The sequence below is a fragment of the Uloborus diversus genome, chromosome 3 (genome assembly GCF_026930045.1).
Source record: "Uloborus diversus isolate 005 chromosome 3, Udiv.v.3.1, whole genome shotgun sequence".
Lineage (NCBI taxonomy): Eukaryota > Metazoa > Arthropoda > Arachnida > Araneae > Uloboridae > Uloborus > Uloborus diversus.
Genome location: NC_072733.1, coordinates 88,643,419 through 88,665,526, shown reverse-complemented (window position 1 = coordinate 88,665,526; position 22,108 = coordinate 88,643,419). Strand labels below are relative to the sequence as shown.

The 22,108-nt window shown below is 35.3% G+C and overlaps 1 protein-coding gene across 1 annotated transcript in view; it reads right to left on the bottom strand.

The window, feature by feature from the left end:
• Positions 1-22,108, bottom strand: part of LOC129218837 (sulfotransferase 1E1-like) — a 52,823-nt gene that overhangs the window by 14,862 nt on the left and 15,853 nt on the right. Inside the window, exon 4 of the mRNA XM_054853159.1 lies at positions 9,987-10,081. Within this exon, the coding sequence (XP_054709134.1) occupies positions 9,987-10,081 (95 nt within the window). The remainder of the gene's footprint in view (positions 1-9,986; positions 10,082-22,108) is intronic.

The window sequence follows — 22,108 nt, the reverse complement described above, 5'->3', positions numbered from 1 at the left end:
ATTTTTTGCAGCAGATAGAGTAATTAGAACTTGCTTTATCAACAACTGTAAAGACAAAAGCTTTTTTAAAATTATTGATGGCATTATTTTCATCAGCAGAAAGGTGGAAGTATGAAGATTCAGTGTTAGCAATATCACGTAAACGTGATTTCAGTTCAATTAAAAAGTGGTGTCTATATTCAAGAAATGCATTGAGTGGAACATTAAAACAATAGGAGATTTTTCTTAAAAAATATTCAAGTTCAAATGTAAGCTTATTAAAAGCTTTTAGGAAATTAATACGAAAATTAGGCCGATATTTAGTACCCAAACTAAAAAGTTTAATGAGTTTTTTGTTTTGTAAAAAATTCAAATCACCGGTCAGAATATGACCAAAATCAGAGTTGAAGAAGATGGAATTAGAGAAATTAGCACAATTACAATCAAAATTCAAATATTTTTCAAAATTTTTTGCAACTTCTTGATAGTTTAGAATATTTTTTGAGAAAGGAGGATTGAATTTGTAGCTGAAGACAATTTGTAGATCCTTGATGGGAAAAAAATCCAAAAGTTTACTGTGTAGTTTAGAAAAGTTTAAATAGTCGAATGATTTTTGTAAAAAACTAAAGGTGCAGTAGTAAGTTTGATGTTGTTGCATATAACCAACTTTGTAGATCAGAAGATCATAACAAAGAAATTCAAAGTGTGAATTTTTAAAAAGGTAGTTCGGAAGGAAATTTTTAAGTTTTTTTAGAAATTTTTGTTTAAGACCAAAAAGAAATTTCCTAACATATTCAGTGTCATAAGAATGACAATTATTCTTTGTTTAGATTTGGAAATAATACAAGTACTTCTCGTTTTAATAGAGGATCAGGAAAATCCCCTCCTCGTTTCTGCATTTTTTCGCCCTTTGAAATCCTTAATAAGCTTGAAAATTCTTTTTGTCATTCTTATGATACTGAATATGTTAGGAAATTTCTTTTTGGTCTTAAACAAAAATTTCTAAAAAAACTTAAAAATTTCCTTCCGAACTACCTTTTTAAAAATTCACACTTTGAATTTCTTTGTTATGATCTTCTGATCTACAAAGTTGGTTATACGCAACAACATCAAACTTACTACTGCACCTTTAGTTTTTTACAAAAATCATTCGACTATTTAAACTTTTCTAAACTACACAGTAAACTTTTGGATTTTTTTCCCATCAAGGATCTACAAATTGTCTTCAGCTACAAATTCAATCCTCCTTTCTCAAAAAATATTCTAAACTATCAAGAAGTTGCAAAAAATTTTGAAAAATATTTGAATTTTGATTGTAATTGTGCTAATTTCTCTAATTCCATCTTCTTCAACTCTGATTTTGGTCATATTCTGACCGGTGATTTGAATTTTTTACAAAACAAAAAACTCATTAAACTTTTTAGTTTGGGTACTAAATATCGGCCTAATTTTCGTATTAATTTCCTAAAAGCTTTTAATAAGCTTACATTTGAACTTGAATATTTTTTAAGAAAAATCTCCTATTGTTTTAATGTTCCACTCAATGCATTTCTTGAATATAGACACCACTTTTTAATTGAACTGAAATCACGTTTACGTGATATTGCTAACACTGAATCTTCATACTTCCATCTTTCTGCTGATGAAAATAATGCCATCAATAATTTTAAAAAAGCTTTTGTCTTTACAGTTGTTGATAAAGCAAGTTCTAATTACTCTATCTGCTGCAAAAAATTATATGCTAATATTTTGAAAAATGAACTCGAAAAAACCACCACTTATGTTTCCTCCAAACTTAATGAATCCTCCATCATCAAAAAATTTGCTGCTGCTTACAAACTTTTTAAATTGCCACGTCCTGATTCTGTTAACTTACCTTACTTATATGCAATTCCAAAACTTCATAAAACACCTGTTGGATTTCGATTTATTTGCTCTGCCACCAACACCATTGGAAAAAATCTGAGTGTAAAGCTTGAACAATTTCTCAAAAAAATTCTTGAACAACTTAAACTTCAACAAATGAATTGGTTCTGGATTGTTAATAATAGTGTTGAAGTCATCAATTTACTTAATATGCTTGATATAAACCACTTAGAAACTTTTGATTTTGAAAACCTCTTCACCAATATCCCACTCGTTGAACTTTTTTCCTCTGTTTCAGAACTTTTTAATTTAGTCAAGGATTCCCTTGATTTTAATGAATTGTTTTTTCTTGGTCTTTTTAAATTTTGTATTTTCAATATTTTTTTCAAAAATGGTAATTCATGTTTTCTTCAAATTAATGGCATAGCAATGGGAGCTAATTTTAGCTCTACATAAGCCAACCTTTTTCTTTTATATTATGAACAAAAATATTTCATTGACAATCCTTCCTCTACACCTCTTTGTTGTAGATACATTGATGACCTTTTGTGTATAAATTTTCCTAATTTTCTGAACTCAGCAAAACTATTTATCATAGTTCATTAACGCTCAAAAAGACCAATTCTAATCATAATAGCTTTAATTTCTTGGATATCAACATACAAATTGACTTAAATTGTTCCACTACAATCTATGATAAAAGACGTGAATTCAATTTCGCAGTTAACAGTTTACAAGATTTCTCCTCCTGCCTTAGTAAAAAGGTTTTTATTGGCATTATTGTTTCGCAAGCTATCAGAATTAAAAGAATTTGCAACACCATTTCTGCATTTAAGCAAGAAATTTCAGTACTCAAAAACTTACTTTTTCATAATAACTTCCCTAAAAATCTAGTTGAAAACATCTGCTTAAGTATAGCCTTCGATGAACATTTCGCTTCTTTTGAAACTGTTTAACTGTGTAAATGTATGATACAATCGTGACAAACCATTTTTTTATGAATCACCGTAGTGGATAAAATTTTTACACGTGCAAAACAGGCGACCTGGTACGTCTTTGGACTGTTTTTTGGACATGGTTTTTATATTTTTAATGTTTTGTTGACGAATGGATAGGCTTTTTTATCATGCTGAACAATGGACTGGATATGTTTACTTGGATTTCAAGGCAGTGGCGGATCCAGACTATGGATTTGGGAGGGGAACTTTTTCAGCCATTTATGTTTATGGGGGTGGGGAGGGTATATGATATTACTTATTAAAAAAATAACCATAAAAATTGAGATATACATCTTATCCTCTGCGTCTTAACGCTTCGCATAAAAAAAATTTGTGCATTACAAATTCTGCAAGTACAGTTCTCAAAAAATAATTTTAAAAACCGTTTTGCTCATTGCTGTATTTGTATTGTCGTTTTTATATTTTAATCTTAAAATGTTCACCAACTTTTAGGGGGTCCAGGGGTTCTCCCCCGAGAAAATTTTGAAATTGTAATCCTAAGAACAGTTTTAGACTGTCTCTGATGAGGTTATACGGGGAGGAAAGGTTCGGGGAGAGGAGGTCTTTGGAGGAAATTTTTAGAAATTGAAGTTTTAAAAAGCGATAGTTATTAACAGTAAGGTAAGAAATGGGACTTTTTGGAGTTTACCCCGATTTTTTTTTTTTTTCTGTATAGAAGAGATCGAAATCGATCACCCCTCTGCCCGATATTTCGAAACTGAAGTTCAAAAAGGCAGTTACAGACAAACTTTGATGATGTTACGAACAGTGGAGTTCTGGGACTCTTCCCAAAAATATTTTGAAACTGAAGTCTTAGAAAATGAAGTTCTAAAGCGATTTTAGTGACAAAGGATTTAAACGTTCTCCTCCCCCTTAGATTTTTTGAAATTATAATTTTTTTCATTTTTAGATTTCCTACAAGAGCATTCGGGCCCTTGTCCAGAAATTTTCATAATTGTCGTCTTAAAAAGGTGACTGTAGACGATATTCGGTAACGTTAGGGGTTCGGCTATTTTTCAAATTTGAAACTCCAAAAAAGCAATATTAAACGATTCTCGATGTTTTGAGAATGCGAGGTGTTAGGTAGTCCCCTGGAAAATTTTGAAATTGAAGGCCTGAAAACGAAATTTGAGGAGCTCTTGAAATGTTTTGGCAGGGGAAAGGATATTTCCAAAGCGTAGCATTATGAAGACTTTATTATTTTTAAACCGAATAGGAAAAAGGAAAAAAAAAGGAAGGAGGATAAAAGAAATAGGAGGTGAGGGATGTAATTAACTGATCAATAATCTACCACGATTGAAAATTTTTTAAGTTCTTTACAATAGAAATTTATATTATTTTCGCGACACTTTCCCCCTCTTATTAAAATAACTTCGTTTTCCCCAGGTACGTTCTATTCTTCTCTTTAATTACAATAAATGTTTTCAAAAACATTCTAATCTGCCTTCTGGGGCGGTACCCCCCCCCCCTTCTAGTTGTGCCACTAAATTATGGAAGCTTTAGGTTTTACCCATATAATAATACTCTACACCAAATAAATACAAAAGACAGTTTAAACAGGTTTGTGTTCAAAATGACTTATTTTAAAAGATTAAAAGATTAGTACTGGAAAACAGATGAAAAATTTTCCTGCACTCTGTTTTAAATTTTTTTATGTACACGTGTGGAATTTTTTGGGGAAAGGGAACATTTCCCCAGTTCCTCTCCGTGGATCCGTTTCCGCTATTGTCTAATCGCTTTTCCTGGAGCCTTTCGTCAAGTTCTAAAAAACAAAAAAAATTCCAGTACTCTGTTTTCTGAACAGTCTTAGGATCATTTGGGATTTTTTTGAGGGAAAAGGGGAACATTCCCCAGTTCCCCGATCCGCTTTTGCAATTCTCTCTTCACTTTTCCTTGTGCCTTTCTTCAAGTTCAAGTTCTAAAAAACAGAAGAACTTTGCTGTACTCTGTTTTGAAAGTTTTTAGGTACACATGAGATTTTGAGGGGAGGGGAACATTCTTCCAGTTTCCCTCCGTGGACCCGCTTCTGCTATTGTCTAACCGCTTTTCCTGGAGCCTTTCTTCAAGTTCAAGTTCTATAAAACAGAAAAATTCTCCTGCACTCTGTTATGAAATTTTTTAGGTATCTCTGAGATTTCGGGGGGGGGGGAGCATTCCTCCTGTTCCCCTCCATGGATCCGCTTCTGCTGTTGTCTAATTGCTTTTCCTGGTTCCCTTTAGTTCATGTTCTAAAAAACGGAAAGTTTTTCCTGTACTCTGTTTTCTGAACAGTTTTAGGTACTCTTGGTTTTTTTTTTTTTTTTTTTTGAGGGAGGGGGGAGAACTTCTCACAGTTATCCCCTCTTTGGATCCACTTTTACAGTTCTCTCCTCGCTTTTCCTGGTGTCTTTCTTCTAGTTCAAGTTTTAAAAAACGGAGGAATTTTCCTGTATTCTATTCTGAAAAATTTTAGGTACACTTGGGATTTTGGAGGGGGAACGTTCCCCCAGTTCCCCTCCCGTGGATCCGCGCCTGTTTCAAGGTAAGACAATTTTGTTATTGGCAGGTACTGTCCCGTGGAAGGCTAATTATCGGAACTTGTTTTCCTAATTAGTCGAGGCGAAACCCCCTGCTTTTAGTTTTAGGTTTGAGCTCTAGTTTATTGTTTTTAGCTTAACAAGTGGTGCGTTTGCCCATTGTTACTCTATATTACATGTACTGGAGCTTAAGCATTCTCTTCTAGTTTATAGTTAAAATTTTGGTCTTTTGACCATAATTAATGAATCCTCCACGGCTGATGAGCTCTGGATTCACTCTTTTTCTATTCCTACTTAATAGCTGTTTGCATTTTTCCTTTTTATCATCATTTGTTATTTATAATTTGTTTAATATTTGTAATTCTGTTTGCTTAATTTTATATTTACTTGGCTTTTTAGTTTTGCTGCGATGCGCATCTATGGGCTCTTGGTGTGGTCTTTTCAATATTTTTCACTTTTATTATTATTTTATATATATATATATATATATATATATATATATATATATATATATATATATATATATATATATATATATATATAGTGGAGTTTAACCTGACTTGAAGGATATATTCTCAGACCCCCTGTACAAGTGAAAACTTTGTGTTGTTTTATTCTGTATTTTTCAAAAAGGCTGTTATTCAAAATAAAATACTGCTACAATGCATAAAATATTTCTTTAACAGTAAGAAACTTTCTCTTTCTCGTTCCATCTTCATTAGCTTTAGATGAAGCAGTGCACTTAGCTGCCATTATAGTTAATTAATTTTCATTTAAAATAAAAAAAGTGAATCAACAGCATGAGATATTATCTGCATAGACTTAACAGATCAACTTTTAGACTTGTACAGTGTGGGAACTTCTACTTTTAGTGAGCCTACGGGAATGCAAGTCTATTTATGAAGCTCATGCTTACGCCCCACACTTGGTTTCTAAAAAATCTTGTGTTGCGGGCATGGAGTTTGCGTAGTTAAATCTTGTTACTGTGTACTAGGGTAGGCTGAAAAAACTCTTTTTTATTTCGAAGTTGTAATAGCACGGCAAAGTTGCGTAAAGACAAACAAAGGAAAAAAAGAATTATGGAAATCAATTGACATCTTCCGTTCGCGCATGGGGCCTAAAGTTTGACAAAATATGAAAAAAACATTTTAAAGATTTTTTTGAAAAATTTTAATTTGATGTTTTTTTTTAGTGTAATAATTTGTAACGTCTTTAAACAGAGCTTCAAAGCATTGTATTTAAATTTGGTTTTGATCAGCTAATATCTTTCGGTCGCTTATGGGCCCCAAAATTTTCCAAAATAATGAAAAAGTTACATTTTTATGGGTTTTTGGTATTTGATGAATAATCAGTATTTAAATATAATAGACGAAGTATTTTTTCAGTCGAACTGAAAATGTGGCAGAAAAAAAACTGTCAGCTTCAGTCAATGTTTTCCGGTGGCGCTAAGCCATAGAAACTCTCCTGCGCAGATATTGAACAGCAATCCAGACAATGTCACTTGCCTGGTTGGGGGGGGGGGGCGCTCCCCTCCACGCTCTCCCTGCCATTCTAGGACCACGTTAGCTGTCTCCCAACATTGTTTTTTCAGTCTGCATCTCTCAGTAGTGATCTTAGTAAATTATTATTTCTATTAAAAACTAGTTTAGACTTCAAGTTATTTCATAAAAAAGTTTGGCAGGAGAAAAAGTCTTAGAATTAGGTTTCAGTAGAGTTTCTTAACTAAAAGTATCACAATAGATGATGTTTTGCAATAAGTAAGTATTTTGATTTTTGTCTTGAAATGAAAGTTACATGTCTTTTAAAACTGGTATTCTCAACCACTGGTCCACCGGACTGGCACCAGTTTGCAAAAAATGTGACTGGTCCAAGGAGATTTTTGCCTGGTCATTAAGATTGTAATCTTATAAAGTTATATGATAATATTTTACATGATATTTTCATGTTATTTTTGAGAGAATTTTTTAATGTTCTGTTTTTCTCAAAGGTATATTTACTTATTTATAATTATCACATTTATAATAATCACAACAATTAGGGAAGAGTCAGGAAGAATAGGACTGTGGGGAAGAGTGGTACAGCTACATCTAAAAGCAGACTTGCCAACCTTATGAAAAGAAAAAACGGGAGATCCAGTCGAAGCTTTAAGGGAGAAAAAGGGAGATTTTAAACGATGCTATAATAAGTAAAAAACATTGTTATAACAAGTATTTATTTGATTTTTTCATGAAAGAGAATTCACTCGTATAATAGCTCTTATAAGTTTGTAGATATTTCATTTTTTCAGACATCGCTAAAGATGAATGTTAAACTACAACGCACGCGGTCGATCAAGGAACAAGATGAAAACACGCGGCGCAGTTAGCATGCGTCTGAAACTGAACGATACCGCGTAAACGGCGCATGCGTGAGAGAGAAGTAGAAGTGCGAACGTGGAGTTAAACCAAAACACCATCGCCGGAAGCATTTCGGTCGACACTCCGAACGCCCCCATCGAATGTTTGCCGCTCACCTTGCGTTCGACGAACCTCACCGGTCGACCGGTAAGTAACCGGTTACTAACCGCACCGTTCTATGATCAACCGGTTACCGCATCCATCACCATTCTAAGCAGTTGATTGGTTGATTGAGCACGTGATCATTAGCTGTCACGTGATTAACTAACTGGTCGTGCTCGTCGAACGTAAGCTCACTGAGCAGTGCGGGTTTGTTCTGTTAGTCACGCCATCTATTAGGGCTGTGAGTAAGTATTTTAAGGAAGAAAATTAAGTTTAATTTTAAAAAAAAAAGAAAAAAACCCAAAAAGAGTAAAAAAACGGGAGAAATGGATACTCAAACGTACAACCGGGAGAATGGAGTAAAAAACGGGAGAGTTGGCAGGTCTGTAAAAGCCAAAATAAAGCATGAGAAATTATTTCATCTTGTCCAGTAGATGTGGAAGAGTAGTGTCAAGTGAGAGTCTAAAGATGCTACAATTACCAGACAAATTGGAAATTTATTTTTCATTTTATTTCGACCTATAAATGCAGCTGTCCCATTCCTCCCCCTCCCCATACACAATTGTCTTTTCTCAGATCAGGCGTTTAAATTTCATTTATTAAAATTCCTCTTGATTTTCCTCTTTGTCTGTGAGAAATATTGAGATTCATGGAAATAAGAATTTAAAACATTGCCTAACTACTTATTAAGAACAAACTCTTTCAAGCCTAAATAAGAAGTGTCCTTGGAATTGCTGAAATGCTTCATCTGTAATTGCTCAACTGTGGAATCAAAACTGAATTTTAAATAATTAACTTGTCTCTCTCTCAGAATTCAATATCCTGAAGTCTATTTTTCAATGTCTCCTTATTTTTGTAAATTTTAATGAAATAGATAACAGTAATTAAAACATCCCAGAAAAGTATATAACATAATTATCACATACTTAATTATACACTTTTCTAATCAAATTAAGAACCCCAAAATTACAAAAGTTAATGATTAAAAAACCATAACTCTCTACCTCACTCTTTCTTTTGATGAACTAAATGGTATTGCCTTTGCTAAGAGGCTCATGCAATATTAGGTATACATGTGGGATTTTATTGAGAAAAAAATGTTTTGCTAATTTTAATTAGGTACAGTTAGGACTAAAATATATTAATATGCAAATGCATATTTGTTTAATTTGTAATATATAGATTAACAAGGATTAATTATTGCTTTATTTGTAATATATAGATTAACAAGGAGTACCCACCAGGTGTGGGGGGGGGGGCATGGCTGAAACAAAGTCATCCAAAATTTTTAAGAGGCTGTTTTCAGGGACCTTTTCTTACATTTTTGAGAAGCACAGAGCAGGCCCTTATATGGCTGGGTTTGGAGGCTGACAGCGGTTTATAGGTGTATTGCATTGCATCAGGGAAGGTTCAGCACTGGGCGTCAACCCAGCTTGGAATTTAACCCTTAATGTGAGTTTACCCCCTTTCTCCAGTGAAATTCTTTTCAAATAAAAACATATAGAAAAATATTCTCAATGGAATGGATACTGCAATCATTGAATGCAGCTTAAATTTTCATCAAAACTGAATTTTTGTAAGTAGAAGTATATTTTTGTTTCTCTAATACTTTTGTGTTCAACAACATTAAAAACAAAACATTGATGTTAAAGAAATTTATTTTTAATATATTTAAGGTAAAAACATTGATATTTTCAAATATATCGATACCGATATCACATCCCCACAGACAAGCTGTTTTAAACATGGGTACTGCATTAAATAAATGACTAAATTTTTCTTTAAAGAAAGTCTTGAAATAATAGTTTTTTTTTTTTCTAAAAAAATGAATACTAGCTTTTCTGCTAGTGTGATTTTTGCAGATTACCAAATGCCGTAGCTGCCGTTTGAACATTAAATTCCTGTAAAGCATGAATGAAAATGAAAAATTTGCAATTTGCATCTATACCATAAAAATGTTTGCTTAAATACAGGAACAATTGCAAAAACATGTTCAAATACAAGAACATAGCACAAGCAGGCCACACACTCCATGTACTAGAACTTCTCATTTGAAGTACATTTACTATATTCATACTTTTTCTAAAGCAATATGATACTTAGTAAAGTAAAAACTATGTCTCACTTACTTTGTGAAAATCTTCATATTGCAAAATCAAAACATTAGGTTCATCTTTATGTTCCCAAACATCAGCATAATGCTTCCAAATTGGGCCATAGGGCACTATCAATACACACAGGAAAACATTGCCATATTTTAACAAGATATTATCTATTTAGCAAAATAACAAACAAAGTGCATATAAACTTTTAAAAACAATGCTTCAAAAAATTTGGTTACGATAAGAATACTTATTATGAAGCTATCCTTAACTTTTACTTAAAAATAGTTTGATAAGGATATTTCAAAGTAAGAAAGTAAAAATACTGACAATTTTGATTTCATTCACATAATATAATGTACTAATATGAGTTATAATTTGAGACTCTACTCAAAAAATTCAAACAGATACCTGCAACCATGGGAAAGAGTACTACAAACTGAAGGTAGTAATCTTTAAAATATTAATAACTACATACTCTTAACTACAGTTCTTTTTGCTCAAAATATATTGCTGACATTCTTAACAACAGCTCTGATTCTCACCTCATAAAACTATTACTGCTTGCTATTTGCATAAAACTGGTGAAGCATAAGGGTTTTAATTAAGTAGGAGTCTCTTTCCAAAGCTTTTCACATAAAATAATTCAATAACAAATTTCTTTGATACATCAAGTGATAGTATATAAGTTGCATGAAATGCAGTACAGGAAAGTGATAAATTTTCCACTTATCAAGAGTATTTTTTGTGAAACAATTATCAGGATTGAGCATATGCTTGTTTCAATAAATTATGTAGACATTAAGCCCTTAATAAAACTGAATCAGTAAACTTTATTATGAGTAGCTAAGGGAGCTTTCAGAATATAAATGCTATTGCAGTTCTTGCAAAATATTGTTCAATACTAGGGCTGTGACTCAGCTGATAATACTGCTTTAGATTTTTTTCCCCTATTCAGTGTAAATAAAGAGCAGAGTGGCAACAACACTAATGGAAGATATTGGAACACTCACAGTCAGTAAATACCAAATGATTTTTCTAATCAGACATTCCAAACGCTAGAACAAAATATGATAAGCAGGAGTCCCCTATCACATAGTGTTCACATTAAAATTTACTGACATTAGTAGTTTTATTGAAATCTTTATAAGTGTCTTTTCTCAGTATACTAAGATTTTCTGTAACAAACTCCTATAATCAGTGAAAAACTTTAACATATTACATTTAAAAAGACTGATCAAAACAGAATACATTAATGATAGATTACATAGAGTAGAGAAAAATTCTGATTGTCCAACATCCTTGGAACCAGTTAGGTGTGAGAAATCAAAGTTTTGGGTAATTGGATCGGGAGGATTGGAGAGAAGGGACATTTTCAGCCCAATTTTATAAGTGTATAAGCATTGAACTACATGAGTAAAATTACTATAGTAAAATTACTAAAGTAAAACACCCTTACTGGTTTTTTAATATTTCGATCAATGAACAGCAAAGTTGACTTCCTTTTTCCTTTACAAACTTCAATGATCTTTTCTTTATCTTCAAGCATGTTCAATTTAAGTGTTCACAAACCATTTTGTAAGAGTTAAAAACACATCATAATAAAGAACCTGTTTTCTCGTTCTAGCTTGAAAACTGATCAGTTATGAAAAATAAACCTCCTGTCCTCAAAGTGGGCATGTTAAATCTAAACAGGAATCAAAACAAAAATAAGTTCTATAGTGAACTTTTTGTGATTATTCTTACTGACTGTTGCGTCAAGGCAACACCGGTGGGTTAAACAAGTATGGCTTGATTAAGTAAAACAATTGATTTACTAATATCTAAACAATGAATACATAGATCAAAAATCATTGCTTGTGTTAAATAACGTTTTGTAAACAGATATACAAAGTAAAATAATTTTGTTCCGAAAATTTTGACATTTCTGCTTTCTTTATAATTTCTAGTTTTGGTACCTAAATTGGAAAATATAATAAATAAATTAACCATAAAAAGTGAGGGGGCGGTTGCCCCTCCCCCCTCATGAACCGCAGCCACTGTCAAGGTTTGACTGCATTATGCTTTGCAAAAAATAAGTCAAGAGCACTCGAATATATACTAATATTATGAAGAGAGAGAGAGCGGATTTTTGTGTGCTTATATGTTCGAAGTAATCTCCGGAACCACTGCACCTGTTTGAAAAATTCCTTCATTATATAAAAGGTGGATTCTTACTGAGTGACGCAGGCTATAAATTATGCATACATGTCTTTATACTTTTTTAAAAACTAATATGTTGTCTTCGCTAACAGTTACTGTTTCGTACGTTTTTGTTCTTATAGTATACATAAAAACAAACCCTGAGTACTCTGCATCCGCAATGACAGAATGGTTGAAGGTTCTCCTTCCAACTGAATATTGAAGGACGGGCACATATGAATGGTAAATATATCACGATGCCAGTAGGAGAACCGCCAAAAAGGACACTGAAAAATGTATAGAATTACATAATGTTTACGCTTCAAAATTTAATTTAATGTAATATAACTGCGATTCGCTTCAGGAAAATTAGTTTTTGAATTCAAGTAGTGTATATAGATGATAATAATCAGTGTTTCTGAAAGTTGTAATTTTGCTTACATTCAACTAAGTACATTTAGTTTAGAAAATTCTTAACTGAGACAGTAATTGCCCACAATTGCCATACTTTCAAAATTAAGAATTAAAACAACTGCCTCTTGTAAAAGTTGGTTTGCAGCGCCAGCAGAGTACAACTCAACTCGACTCGCCAGTGTTGACGTTTTAAAAAGCCTGCACGCGGCAGTCGGCAGCTAGTCATGTTTTTCTTGACTTGTCATGCTGAAGTTTTACCTTTGAATGTCTTTTACTTGTTTTTAGTTCTTTACAATGCTCGTACTTGTTTAGTGTTTTTAAGATATTAAATTGGTTCTTGTTAAACGAATGCTATGTGCTCCTTTTTCTGACTCTGCATCTGGTGTTTCTGAACTTAAAAACGTGGTTAAATGTGTTTCTGAACTTTGCCATCATTAAAGCCATGTGACCGCTAATTATTGTTCTGCAGCTGCTGTGCTTCCTCTTCGCCTGGCGTTAATTTTGCTAGCTGTTTTATTTGTGGAGTTGGACTGAAATATGCAAGAAGCGGACGGCAAGTCTGTGCAGGTCTCCCGTATCGCTCTGTGACTTCCTCCGCTATGGAAGTCTACTATTGGACTTTGGATAGCTCAGTGTGACAACGCTTTTGCTCTAAGTGAAATTACTGCTGACAGCACGAAATATGCTGCATTGGTCGCAAATATAGATGCTGAAATTCTTTCACGAGTGTCAGACATAATCGTAACTCCACCGCAAACTGAGAAGTATAGAACACTTTGTGAACGTCTTGAGGACTCAAAACACCAAAAGCTGCAAAAACTACTTACAGAGCTGCATTTGGGTGACGAGCGGCCCAGTCAATTGCTGACGAAAATGAAAGAGGCAGCTGAGGGTCAAGTCACTGATGATTTTTTACAGATTTTATGGCTTCAGAGGTTACCTTCACAAATTCAGGTGGTTCTTTCTGCGTCTTCTGAGCCCCTTGATAAGCTGGCAGTGATTGCTGACAGGATAGCAGAGGTGGTGCAGCCATCACCTGTGTACGCCACCACCCCTTCTGACAGTAACTCACCTAAAACTCCTTCTTTTGAGCAGCTTGCCTTGAAAATCGATAAGCTGTCCCTACAAGTGGCGGATTTAAAGAGGGAGCGCCAATATTACCCGAATTTGAAGGATAGTAAAAATAGCGGTCGTAGTAGATCAAGATCTGGAAGCAGTGGTTTTTGTTTTTATCATCAGCGTTTCGGTGATCGTGCGAGGAGATGTGTTGAACCATGTGCCTATCAACAAAAAAATGCTCAAGCTCTGTCATAGCTGGCATGTCAGAGCCTGTGAGGAAGACCAGTCGCCTATTTGTTACAGATCGCAGAAGTGGACAGAAATTCCTCATTGATTCAGGGAGTGAAATGTCTGTGATTCCCCCGGCACACAAGAACTGTAGACCTCGTTCTGACTTTACCTTATTTGCAGACAATAACTAAAAATTTTGGCCTATGGAATATTTAACAGACAGGTTGATCTCGGACTGCATAAACCTTTTTTGTGGTCTTTTGTAGTGGCCGACATGTCTTCACCTATAATTGGTGCTGATTTTTTGCAGCACTTCAGCCTCTTGGTTGATCTTAGAAAGAAAAGATTAATTAATATGGAGACATCTCTTCACACACCGGTGATTTCTAAGAACATTTTACACTCTTCGGTGTTGACAATTTGTTCATCCACCAAGTTCAGTAGCCTTCTCCTCGAGTTCCCAGCAATTACAAATCCGTCACTCTTGGGCCAGTCATCAAAACACAATACTGTGCATCATATTGTGACCCAGGGTCCACCGGTCACTTCTAGGCCAAGACGCCTGCATCCCAAGCAATACGATGCTGTTAAATCGGAGTTCGAATTTCTCCTTGCTCAGGGCATCATTAGACCCTCGAAGAGCATATGGAGCTCGCCTCTACATGTTGTGCCGAAACAGGATTAATCTGTGCGCCCTGTAGGAGACTACAGGAGACTTAATGCTGTGACGGAGTTTGACAGTTATCCTATACCATATCTACATGATTTTGCACATGCACTCCATGGGAAGAAAATTTTTTCTAAAGTTGATATTTTTAAGGCATTCCATCAAATTCCAATTAATGAGTCTGACATACCTAAGACTGCTGTTATGAACCCTGGGGATTGTTTGAGTATACTAAACTGAGTTTTGGTCTTATGAACATTGCAACAGATCTTTATGCGTTTTATGCATGAAGTTTTGAGAGAACTGTCGTTTTGCTATGCCTACTTGGATGATATACTCTGTTTTTCGGATTCGGAAGAAGATCACAAAAAACATTTGCGTGAAATTTTCCAGCGTCTTAATCGTTATGGATTGAAAGTAAATGTCTCCAAATGTGTGTTTGGTGTTTCAGAGCTAACCTTTCTCGGGCATCTCATAACACCACAGGGTATCCGGCCAGTTCCAGGCAAGGTGCAGGCGGTGTTGAACTATCCACAACCAGCAACTGTGGCTGATCTTCGAAAATTCTTGGGCCTATTGAACTTTTATCGTCGTTTCATCCCTCATGCAGCTGATAAACAGATAATGCTACACAATTTGTTGAAGGGATCGAAGAAGAAGAAAGATGAACGCAAGATCGCCTGGTCCCCCAGAGTAGCCGAGGCCTTTCAACAATGTAAGCAGGCCCTTGCTAATGCTACAATGCTTGCTCATCCTTCCAAATCAGCGGCCCTGGCACTTCATGTTGATGCTTCTGACTATACCATTGGCATAGCTTTACATCAAATTGTGGAGTCGGAATTGCAACCTTTGGGTTTTTTTCTAGAAAGCTGTCTTCCTCTGAACTTTCCTATAGTGCATACGATCATGAGCTGCTTGCGTTATACTCCTCTATTCATCACTTTCACCATATGCTGGAAGCAAGGCAGTTTACAGCGTACAGTGATCATAAGCCATTGACGTTTACTTTCCGCCAGAGGCATGATAAGTGTTCGCTGAGGCAGATCCGCCAACTGGATTTTACTTCACAGTTCACAACATCTTTTGTACATATTCCAGGTTCTGAAAACATTACTGCAGACATCATGTCTCGCATACTGCCATAAATGTTCCAGCAACTATTGACTTTGTGGCAATTGCAGCAGAGCAAGGTGTAGACAAGGAATTGGAATCATTTTTGTCTTTGGATAAGGATACATCTTTGCAACTGAGGAAAATTACCCTTCCGGAAGCCAATGTTGAATTAACATGTGATGTGTCAACAGGCCGTGCTCGACCCTTCGTGACTATCAGTTGTCGCCAAGATGTTTTTGTTTCATTACATACACCCTGGTGTGCGCAAAACACAACTTATGATTAAATCAAGATTTGTTTGGTAGAAAATGTCATCAGATATCGCCAAATGGGTAAAATACTGCATTCCATGCTAAAAGGCTAAGATACATAGGCACACAAAAGCACCACTAGCAAATTTTCAAGAGTCCTCCAGTAGATTTGATCATGTCCATTTGGACTTAATTGGCCCATTACCTCCATTCAATGGTTATTCCTACTGCCTAACAATGATAGACCGTTTTTCTCATTGGCCTGAGGCTCAACCCATCAAAGATATCTCAGCAGAGTCTGTTGCAGAAGCATTTGTGACATGTTGGATTTCCTGGTATGGAGTACCTTCAGTGGTGTCCACTGATCAAGGACGACAGTTTGAGTCTGCACTTTTTCGCTCCTTGCGAAGCACCTGGGAATTCATAAGTCTAGAACGATCAGCTACCACCCTCAATCAAACGGCTTGATAGAGGAGTTGCTTCGTCCCCTCAAAGCTGCTATCAAGTGTTACGCCACTGAGCGGTGGACTGAAGTTATCCCTGTGATTCTCCTTGGTTTTCGGTGCTGCCTCGAAGGGGGACCTAGCCTGCACACCTGCCGAATTGGCTTTTGGGTCTACACTTCGTGTGCCCGGTGAATTTTTGGATCCTTCTCGGCAACCACTTGAACCAAGCGATTTTGTCAATAAGTTGCGAACACACATGCAAGCTCTCTGTCCCGTTGCCCCAAAGAGACATGGCGAAAGAAAAACTTTCGTAAACCGAGATTTGAAGAACTGTACCCATGTTTTTCTTCGTCGCAATATGGGGTGCCGTCCACTTCAAGCCCCTTATGATGGTCCTTTCTTTGTTGAGCAGAGATCACATAAAGTTTTTCACCTGTGTATTAATGGAATGTCAACACCAGTGTCAGTGGATCATGTTAAACCTGCTTACGTGATAACCCATGAAGAGCCAGAGGCATCGTCATCTGCACCACGGCCTGTACAGCCACTCGCTGTTGCGGAGTCTGAGCGGATGACACGTTCAGGTCATGTGGTGTTTACCAGCTAGATTGCGTTAACACCGGAGGGGGAGTATGCAGCGGCTCTTGTAGAAGTTGGTTTGCAGCGATAGCAGAGTACAACTCAACTCGACTCGCCAGTGTTGACGTTTTAAAAAGCCTGCACACGGCAATCAGCAGCTAGTCATTTTTTTCTTGACTTGTCATGCTGAAGTTTTATCTTTGAATGTTTTTTACTTGTTTTTAGTTCTTTACAATGCTCGTACTTGTTTAATGTTTTTAAGATATTAAATTGGTTCTTGTTAAACGAATGCTATGTACTCCTTTTTCCCGACTCTGCACTACAACCAACACAAAACAGTGGATAGAAAAGAATTTGACAAAAAGGAAAAAATAAGTAAAAATTATTTGCGGAACTATTCCTCATGTGGATCGTATTTAAGCATTTAAAAACAATATTACAAAGTAATATAGTTCACAAATATCCTATCAGAAGGAAGTTGCAAAAAAAAATGGAGGTATGGGGGGGAGGGAAATGGGACTAGAGGGCGCTAGTGTTGCTGGGAAGAGTTTTTGCAGCTCCTGAGATAAGTGATTTTTTAGTGTAATTGTTTATTTTTACTGCTTTAGTTTCAGTATTTTTAATGTATTTTATCACACAATTAAGTACTTTTGAGCTTTTAAATCTTATTTTTGATTTACTTGCTTTCTTAAAGTGTTTTTCTATTCTTTGAAGCTAAGACTTAAATTGTGCTGACTTCTTTGTTGTTAATCCTGAGTGTGCTGTTAAGTGTGTAACTTGTTTATTTTAATTTACTGCTTGTTTTAGGATTTAGTAATATTTGTATCTTTTACTTCCAATGCTTTCTAATTCTAATAATTAGCATTAATTCTTCAATTTTGCATTTTTGTATTGACTTTTTAAGTGTATCATTTTGAGCTAGAATGGGGGTTATATGCATTTTGAAGGAGGTTAAGAGTGGTAAAGGGGACAAGTGGATTTCTTGTGACTTATGTCAGATGCTCTGTTTGTTTAAGAGGAAGGAGAAGTCTGAGAAGGATTTCATTTGCACCAAGTGTGTTGAACACTCAACAATCAAAATTTGGATGACTACTTTGGAGGTTGAAACAATAGAATCCTGTTACCCCAGAGAGAAATGGTTGAGAATATATACTGAACGCTCTAAAGTGAATGGATGTGTTAATACTGGTGCTGGTGTTTACTGTGAACTTTTTTCCTTTTACAACCCCATTGGCAACCATAGATCAGCTTTTGATGGCGAGATTGCTGCCATTTGCCAGGCCCTGTCACAGCTCCAGTCACATTTAGACTCTTTTTCAAAAGCAGTTGTATTAACGGACTCAAAGGCTGCACTCCAAGCTATTGATACACCTAGCCACTCCTGAACTTTAACCACCGATAATTGTTTGAAGCTCCTTAACCGGCTTGCCAGAAACATGGGCGGATTTATGGGGGGTCAGAGGGGGGCAATGCCCCCCCAGTTTTGGGAGGACTTTATGTAGTAACAACACATCTTCCAAAAATTAAAAAAAAAAATCATTATTTTTCCGTTTTTGAATAGTTCAGAAGAGCATGGGTGGATTTATAGGGGAGGGAGGGGACAAAGGGGACAATGCCGCCCAGTTTTGGGAGGAGTTTATATAGTAACAACTTATCTTCCAAAATCTTATAACAAAAAAAAATCATGATTTTTTCTTTTTTGAATAGGAAATTAAAGTTTTTTTTTCTTTTAAACTTAAAATAGCCATTTCTTACAAAGTTTGAACAGTACTGTACAAGTGTATAATCTACTACTTAATTTCAGAGACTGGAAAGTGCAAATTATTGTTAGGTTCTAAAATCCCTGAAAAGAATTGGCGCAGTATAGCCTACAAGGGCTCTTGAACCAAAAACCCAATCTAACCAACCAAACCTTGAAAATAATTAGACAAGTCTTTGAAACTCCTAAGCAAAGTGGGCTTCAATTTTATTTCTTTTCAAGTGTATAAATTAAGAATTGTTCAAATGGGTAGTATGTTACTCTCTTGATACCTATTCTCTAAATCTGTGCACCATTTCTTTTAAAGTATTAACTTGCATCACAAAGCACTTTTAAAGCATAAAAATTAAAAAAAAATTATTTGCCTATTATTTCCAATTAACCTTTATAAGACTTCAAAATGCAGAATTTTATATCCATTTTAGATAATTTCCTCCGGGGGAGTAACCCCCGGGCCCCCTAAAACTGGAGATATTCTATATCCCACTTAAAAGGGAGCACTGCGTTACTCTCTTTATACCAGCCCCCTGTCTTTTAAGGTCAATTTAAAAAGGACAGCATGATTACTCACAGTAATGAAAACGACACATAAAAGGGAGCACTGCGTTACTCTCTTTATACCAGCCCCCTGTCTTTTAAGGTCAATTTAAAAAGGACAGCATGATTACTCACAGTAATGAAAACGACACATAAAAAAATAAAGAATGGCCTTACGCGTCACAGAAAACAGACAAAAACATGGGAGGGGGGGAGGGCAATTAAAAATGTTGCTCCAAAAAAAAAATACTGCCCCCCCCCCCCAGGAACTCAGTCCTAAATCTGCCTATGGCCAGAAATAATAAGACAGTTGTTCTTCAGTGGATTCCGGCCCACTGTGGAATCCAAGGTACTGAGATGGCTGATTTTTTGGCCAAAAAGGGAGCATCGGTTCTTCAGAGAACCAATCCTAAGCTTCCATTTAGTAACATCAAAAGCTTAATAAAGAAAATCTTTAAAGACACTTTTCACGAAGAACTCAAAAATCGCAACAGCAATAAACCATGGTTTAAGCTGATTCTGAATGTCCCTATTTGGCCTAGGATGAAATCTGTCGCCATGTTTCGTTTATTATCTGGCCATGATTGCCTACGAAAACATCTCTGTCGTATCAACGTGGTTCCTGACCCTTTCTGCACTTTGTGTGATCTCCACGAAGTAATGGACATGCCTCATTTGTTCAGATATCCTGCTCTCCCTCGGACATCCATCTGGGAATGCTATTGGATTGCTCGTTTTCATTTATAGTTTTGTTGTTATTCTTTTGATATTCAACTGTCTTTAAATGTGCCATTGGAAATAAAAAAAAAAACTTTGGATGTTGAGTTAGCATTAGGCTGTAGGATTGTAGATGGGGTAAACACTCCAGGGGGAAAGGGGGAAGTTAGTAAGAAGGAGGTGGGCATTAGCTGTGTGTTAGATAGTGGGAATATTCCAGAGGTAAAGGGGAAAGATATTGCTGACGAAACAGACTGGGAAACAAAGGGTATAATTTTGGGAGATTCAATGGTGTGTGAGGTGGGAAACTCGATAGGCAGAGTTAGACGTAAGGTGGCTAGATGTTGTTTGTCAGGAGCTCGGGTGAGAGATGTAAATATGGTTGCTAAAAAGAAGGGGGGTTTTAATTAATAGGATGTAGTTACTTTGTGGGTGGGAACTAATGATGTAGGCCATAGTAACAACTATGAGTTTACAAAAGAATGGGATTCCCTGTTGGACAAAGCAACCGACAGTTTGACAAATTTCCAAGTGGTTTGTTTGCTTCCCAGATATGGAGTGCATAGGAGTTGGTTAAACCAACGGGCTAGGTGTATGAACCTGGTACTCAAGGAAATTTGCGTAAAGCATAGTATCAGATTTATTGATGTGTGGAGTAAATGTAAAACGCGATTGGATTGCTAAGGATGGCCTGCATCTGAGTTCTACAGGGGTCAAAATGGTTAGTGGTTTGGTTTTAGAGGCTTCAGAATCAAAAAACTAAGTTGGAAGAGGGAGGGCATGGTTTAAGGAGCAGAATTCGAAAAGGTGCTAACTATTGGGATTTTAGTAGAAACGGAAATAGGGTGGCTAATAAGAGAAAAGATTTTAACAGTTGGGATTCAAATAATCACACAGCATGATGATGAAAGTAAGATGGGCTTACATAAGGTTTTTTTATACCAATGCTCGTAGTATTAGGAACAAGATGGAAGAATTGAAAAGCATAATAATGGACAAGAGGTTAGATATTATTGGAGTTACCAAGACATGGGCTACTGAAAATGATGCAGATTTATTATCTATTGCTGGGTATAATTTGTTTAGACAAGATAGAGTAGGTAAAAGAGGTGGTGGGGTTTTATTTTATGTCAGAAACACTTTAACTTGCAATGAAATGGTAATTAATGATAAACCTAATGAAATTGATATGATTTGGCTGGAGTTGATGAGCAAAAATTACTTTTAAATAAAAAAAAAAACGCCTTCAAAAAATACCCAGGAACTAAAAAGCAAAAAATAACTGATTACACTTACATTCTATTTCCTACCCAAATTAGAAATGAAATTTATTTTACAATTCCAGTACAAAAATCAACTGAACTAAACACCGAATTATAAAACTAACACTGATTTAAATTACTATACGATGAATTATTTTAAATACCTAACTAATTATATACGATCTCTTAATTTTTCATAACCTTTTGAAGTCGGGGCCTCCTATAAACAACTACATAATGTAACTGACAACCCACCGAATCCTGAATTAAACACTAATTTAACTATACGCGACATTAGTCTTTAAAACTAAACCTACTCAGTTACGTTAGGTAGTAGTTTATAGGAGGCCCCGACTTCAAAAGGTTATTAAAAATTAAGAGATCGTATATAATTAGTTAGGTATTTAAAATCATTCATCGTATAGTAATTTAAATCAGTGTTTATTTTATAATTCAGTGTTTAGTTTAGTTGATTTTTGTACTGGAATTGTAAAATAAATTTCATTTCTAATTTGGGTAGGAAATAGAATGTAAGTGTAATTAGTTATTTTTTGCTTTTTAGTTCCTGGGTATTTTTTGAAGGCGTTTTTTTTTTTATTTATTTAAAAGTAATTTATTTTTTGCTTTTTAGTGGTATAAATAACACGGCGAGCGTCTCGGAGACTTCCGATGACTGTGAAGAGAGGCTTTTTGAAATGCGTAACTATGTACAAAAAAAATTGTCTTCATCATTTGTTCAACTTTATCAAAGTTTGCTTTCCAAAAGCAAATGCACGAGTCACGAAAAAAAACGAAATTGCTTTAAGTTTAAATTTGTAAAATTGTAAATTTCAGAATTGTAATATTGTAAATTGTAATTTATGTTTCGCAATTAGTGTCATGTAACTCATGATAAAAGTTGCATGTTTCTTCACATGGCCCCACTATAGATGA